General features: G+C 40.4%; 1 protein-coding gene across 13 annotated transcripts in view; it reads left to right on the top strand.

The window, feature by feature from the left end:
* Nucleotides 1–4,309, top strand: part of ERC2 (ELKS/RAB6-interacting/CAST family member 2) — a 969,867-nt gene extending 965,558 nt beyond the window's left edge. For 6 of the 13 annotated variants that reach the window (XM_054552033.2, XM_054552036.2, XM_054552037.2 and 3 more), the window contains one exon: nt 1,331–4,309. In XM_054552033.2, the coding sequence (XP_054408008.1) occupies nt 1,331–1,573 (243 nt within the window). In that variant the 3' untranslated portion in view covers nt 1,574–4,309. The remainder of the gene's footprint in view (nt 1–1,330) is intronic. The other 7 variants (XM_054552034.2, XM_054552040.2, XM_054552046.2 and 4 more) reach the window with 3 other exon arrangements.
* Nucleotides 4,310–6,245: the final 1,936 nt, after the last annotated feature.

Here is a 6,245-nt window from a genome sequence, read left to right on the forward strand (position 1 = left end):
AAAAGACTGGTGCATTTTAATATTACTTAGGCTTTCTCTTTACCTTTTAATCATGTGGCCTTTTAATATATTGGTCAGCCCTTTAAAAGGATGATTAAGAAATGCTTAATGCACAAAAGAATTAGAGCTATGCACAGCTCATGAAACAGAAAGCGTGCTCTGACTTACAATTTTCATACAAAGTTTGCAGAGAGTTTATGTGCCAGAATGAGTAATATGATCTGCTCTAGGAACTCCCTAACTTTCTGGCTCTGCAAAAGTCATTTTTTTGCCCCGATTCAAGTTTCTTAACCAGAAGGGTTACGCCAAAGTCCTCAGAGTATGAATTAGCAGAGTTCATCCAAGCCACATATTTCATTTGCACTACTTAACGATGGCTTGAAATAGCTGCCTACCTGTGCAGACACTGGGATCTTTGGCATTCTTGTTAGTCGGCGTGACTCGAAAAATGCTGCATATCAACCACCAAATGAGACAGCTCAGGATATATATACAAGGTGACTTGTGTGTACACGAGTGTGTGTGTGTGTATGTTTGATCTTTCCTCTCCCTGCCGTATTTCCCAGATAGCTGAGCTCATGTGGCTGGAAACCCTGAAGCACTCACAGGCCATATGTGAATGATAATGGCACAGGCACACAAAATTGAGCATCAGCAGGGAAGAAAGTCCTCATCTGAAGCAGTAGTGTCGGAGGGATCCCCCTTCTCACCCATTGCATTATTGCTTCCCAGGATGCAGTTGTATCCACACTCTGGGCCCCTCACTGGGACAGTGAGAAACCTTGGGGTGCTTCTGGATACCTGATCCCCAGGGCAGTAAATAGACAAATGGATGACTGTCACATTCATGTTTGGTTGGTTTTTAAGTGCATGCTAAGTTCTCTGATATCTTAACCGTCTTTAATTCTTTAATCGCCATAAAATCAAGTTAAAAAATAATTTTAAAAACATCATCATTGTAGAAAAGCGTAGAGAGAATAAAAGTTAACATATAGTCCAATTATGTGGAAATAATCACTGGAACATTTTGGCATATTTCCCTTCAATTTCCTTTTTTGTATATCAAGAGACATTTATGCACATACGTGACATATTTTGAAAGAGGCCTCTTCTCAGATGCACTTGCAGGACATAGTTTATCTTTCTGTTTCCTTTGTCCTTCCTCTGTGTTTCTTCCCCTTACCCCCTCCCCACTCCCACCCAACCCCAACCATTGAGAGTGGTGGAGAGGCTGGTGTAGGGGTGAAGAGTGGGAAACTTTCTGCCAGGATTATCTCAGATATTGTTGCCAGTTTCTTCCCCTGCTAAATTGTGTGCTTTCTTGTTGCAGCTATCAGAAGGGCTGAATAAAGGGAACATGCAGCTCTGCAGCAATATTCTGATAATCTATTGCAGTGCGGCTCACATCACTGTCCACCACCACCTGGAGCGGCTCATCAGAACTGAAGGGGAGTTTTCACTTACATTATTGAGCGTGATTCTGTTCTACTTGATATTTCCTTCATCACCTCATGTCATTTCTCATGGATTTGGATATGATGGAAAGGAAGAATGCAGAGGAGGAGAAAAGTGACAGATCCTCCATTTTTGTCAGGATGCAGGCATTTTGAATGTAATCATCTTTGCTGAATGTCATTTTTTGATAACATTTTGTTTATGTTACTTAAACATCATTGGATAAATTTGAACTCCATGGGATTTTATCTGTGGATTCAGCTTCTGTTGGACAACTAGCCTCATCTCCAGTATCCTGCTGGTTCAGTCTAATTGGTCATTCCTAATGCATTAGATTATCAAAAAGTATAAATTCGCTGTGAGTGAGTGGTGTTGGCAGTGTTTGTATACCGTGATGCATGGAGTGTTTGACGAAGAAACAAAAAACACCAAAAATTGCGAGCCTTTACCCTCCTCTATTTCTTTAATCTGTTGTTTGAAGAACCGCATTTTGAGGGTGTAACCAGTAGTTACCTCTGGGCCAGGTTGGAAATGAAATCAATTTTTTAAACCACTAATACTTGCCAAGAAATCGCCTTATGAGAACATGGTGTGTGTCTCTGACAATGCGTGGCACATCTAAATTGATCATTCATAATTTTATCTACCCGGTCATGTACTGGAGAGTGGCAAAAGCCTGAGGCACCTGCATATCTCTAGTCCCTGTGTTCCGCACATCCCCACGGCGGGGATGCCACCAAGCCTCAGACTCTTACCATCCTGGTACATGCAGGTCTCCATGAAGAAGCTGGGACTCATTCACATTTCAAGATCCAAATGCTGTGCAAACAGTGTAAGCTTAGATTTTCTGTAAATGAAGGGTCATTTCTCTCTCTTTTTTTTTTTTTTAAAGAAAATGTGTCTGCAACATGAATTCCAAAGCATTTTCAGCATCAAACATGAAAACATTGATGAATGAGGAAAAATCACAAAAGCTGTGTCTCTGTATATAGCTCTACACAACATGTATGTGGATACAGTTATTATTTAAAGCACATGCCAGGGAAAAAGACCAAATTTTGAGGTCTTTTACATACAGTGATATGGTACTAAGGAGAATTAAACTCCTACTGCTTCCTCTGAATATTAAGAAACAATTAAAATTGTTATAACTTCATAAAACTCATGACTGAGTCTGGCAAACATGTGCAACTCTTGTATTGCTCCATTTTCTTGTCAATGGAAGAAACCCTTCCACGTGTATGCAAGTGGGAGATGAAAACCTGCATTTTTAAAGGACAAACAGTGAATTTAAGCATGAGTGGCCTTAATAAATATAGTTGTCTTTCTTTGCTGCTGTGGAAAGGATTCTAAACAGATGTCCCTGAAGTCTTGCATTGAATTTAGGCATTATTATTACCTTTTTAAATGTTGGTGCAATTAACTCTGGACCTCTCTTGTGAGCCATAGAGATATTTAAAAGACAAACACCTTATTTGTCGGGGAAGATGAAACCGTCCCTGAGTTGCACCATTCTTTCTTGGTGCATTCACGGTTAAGATACTCAAGCAGGTTTCTTGCTTCTGGCTTTGTTCTTGTCATCAGTAAGTATAACAAACTATGTAATGCTTACGTGTTGCGTAAACAATCCAAATGCATTCATGTTTTAAAAGTTTGTCCTTTAACTATCAGAGGGATCTAGGTCTTGGTTAGAGAAGTAAGCAGAGTTCTTTGCAAGCTTATTTAGCACATTTTGACACAATGTTGCACTGAAAACCCAGGCCACAAATGTGTCCCAGTGAACAGTTTGGATGTCCTCAAAGAAGTGGTTCTCACTGCCTCCTACAACCAGGTCTTGACCTGAACTCTGCAACTGAATACTTGAAGTAGGAAGTAGGAAATCCAGTAGGGAAAATAGGGTCCTTGAAACAGAAAAAAACAACCAACCCATGTATAGCTAGCTATTTCTATGTATGTGCCAATTTTGTCACAGCTCTTGTTTGGAGGGATCATTTTCTGCCCAACTTTCGTTGGTTAAAAGTATTACTGATCTTACCTTTATGAGGGCATATCATTTAGTCCCTTAAAAATTAAATTCTCTCTAACATAACAACCTTTCCCATTTCATGTAATATTCTCTGATGTTTGGAGGTTACCAAAAATATCCCTTTTTCACATATTAAGAATAGTCTCTGGGTTTACAACAAACACTGTGATGTTGGGAAGCTATTTCCTTTGCGCAAACTTTAGCAGGTTTCCTTCTAATCATAACGTAGTTGAAAAAAGAAGTTTGGGCTAACATTTAGGAGAAGTTGGTCTTACTTTGTGCAAAAGCAGGCTTGTACTTTATACCCCATTTGATTTCGATGTACAGTCTCAATTTTGTATGTAATGATTTTTGTGTATCCAGTATGCACGTTAACAGCGTGTCAACTTTCATTTGAAAGTGGGTTTCAATTTACTTTTTAAACAGTGTTTATGACGAGACCTCAAATGTGTTGACATAAGCTCTATCTGCAATGTTTTTGTGTAGAGTGGCGATTGAATGCTGCCGAGGGTCAGTGTATCTAATTCCCCGAGACCCTTGTTTGATAGTGCTTCTTGTAATATTTCTTCAAGTGAGTGGCATGTGGGTTGTGATATTGACCATGTGATTATGGACATCGATATGAAAAATAAATAAATAAAACTAAGGAACCCTGGAAACTACCAGTGGGCATGTATTAGCCAGTCATTGTAACCTCGTGTCTAGTAGAACAATGTACAAGGTATGTACAGTTCATAAATTTGTTATCATGTGTATGAGAAGTACTTTGTGCTGATCGCCTTATTTATATTCATCAAATAAACCTCGTTTCTTTCTGAAGTGAGTTCATTCTATTTCTAATAAATGCTCCAATTGTGCAGTTTCTAACATTTTGAGGGTCATGGATCCCCATTTGAAGAACCCTATGGACTTAAGTAAAAAGGAAAGTTATTGGCTCATTTAACTGGAAAGGCGAAGACGTAAGTCTTCCTTTATGTACATCTGGATCTAGGGGTTCAAATTAGAGAATCAGAAGTTCAAATTAGGAAATTTAAGTTACTGGCATTGTCTCCCTTCTTCCTTTCTTCTTTCCTTTCTCTTTTTACCTTTCTCTTTCTCACTCTCTCAGTCTCTTCCTTTGTCTCTCCTGATCCCTCCCTCTCTTCCTCCTTCCCAACTTTTGTCTCTTCCCTTTTTCTCCCTTTCCTTGTCTCTCCCTCCCTCTCCCCTTCTTCTTCCTTTCCCCTCCTTCTCTCCCTGTTTCCCTCTGCACTTTCTATTGGGTTGGCTTTGGACTCTGGTAAGCTCTCTCCACTTGGTTGTAAAGATGACTTCCAACAGCTTTGAGTACTTTTGATTTTTAGAGGAGAGACTTTATCTCTCTGAGCCACATCTACATCTGTCCCCTAAAGGGACACTTGGTGGTTCTTTTTTGGATCACACACACAATTACCTTTTTCAAGGCCATATGGTTGACAGCCTCACTGGTGGGGGTGGGGGGAGCAGTTTCCAACAAGGAAAAATGGATTCTATTCTAGAAGAGAGGGACAAGAAAGCTAGGCAGGCAAAAATACTAGCTAGCCCTGCCACCACTTGGATACACACACAGTCGTCCATGCAAGGGCTCGCCAGCCTTCACAGCATGTCTGTGGATCAGTGAAGAACCTCATTGCTAGCTGTCCTTTTTAGCCTGCAGAACGAGCCCCTGGTTCCTTTAATGGTTTGATTTATATGCCAGAGGATGAATTTCCAATTCTTACCATGACTGAAATCAATGAGTAATTGATTGTCAGAGCTAGAAAGTATGTTAGATGTCATGTAATCCAACATCTTCATTTTACCAGATGGAGAAACTGAGGCCAAGTCAGAAGTGACTGATCCACACATACATGGTAAGTTCATGGCAATCCAAGACTGTCCTCGGAGCTCTTGAAACAGGAATATGTGTTCCTGAAGCTCTTTGAGAAGGAGAGGAAGGAACAAAACCTCCCTCCAGCTGACCCTTGACAACATGGGGGAAGTATCATTTTGTTTCTGTACTCAAACAAACATTTCTGGGCTCAAAGCCACCACATGTGACCTTCCCTCAAAGTTGGGTACTTTTGGGGGGACGTGCAAAGTTGTTTGCCCTTTCCATTCTGTTGCCTTTTTATAGAAAGAGAACTTCTTGTTGGACAAGAATTTCTTGCCTCCTAGAATTTCCTGAAGCAGCAGCTGGCATTCAGGCCTGGCAATGTAAACCCATCTGGCCACATGGAACCTTTGCTTCTTTACCCACAAGTTGGTCTTTTTGGTAAGAAGGGTACCAGGCTGACACACTGCTGTACTCCAACTGCAGGTTCATCTGTATCTTTAGTTCCATGGAAGCACATAGACTTAAGTTTGGTACTCTGGAGGTTTGACTGCATCTGATATCTGTGGACTGCCATTACAAAAGATTGGAGAGACATTCTAATTCATAGAATTACTGATCTAATTCATAGAATTCATAGAAATAATCATACTACTAATAAATAACTGAACATTATTGAGCATTTGCTAGGAACCTGGCCACGATGCTAAGGACTTAGGTGGATCGACTCTGTTTATTCCTGACAACAGTCCCACGAGGTATTGTCATGACCCACATTTTACAGTGAAGGAAATAGAGGACCACAGAGTTGACCAGAAACAGCATGCAATTCTAGAGTGTATATTTGATGCCAGTATTGTGCTAAGGGCTTTGCTTACATGAACTCTTATCCTCATAGGAATCCCTTGAGGCAGGCACTATCATTAACCTCAC

This window comes from Pongo abelii, chromosome 2 (genome assembly GCF_028885655.2).
Source record: "Pongo abelii isolate AG06213 chromosome 2, NHGRI_mPonAbe1-v2.0_pri, whole genome shotgun sequence".
Classification (NCBI taxonomy): domain Eukaryota; kingdom Metazoa; phylum Chordata; class Mammalia; order Primates; family Hominidae; genus Pongo; species Pongo abelii.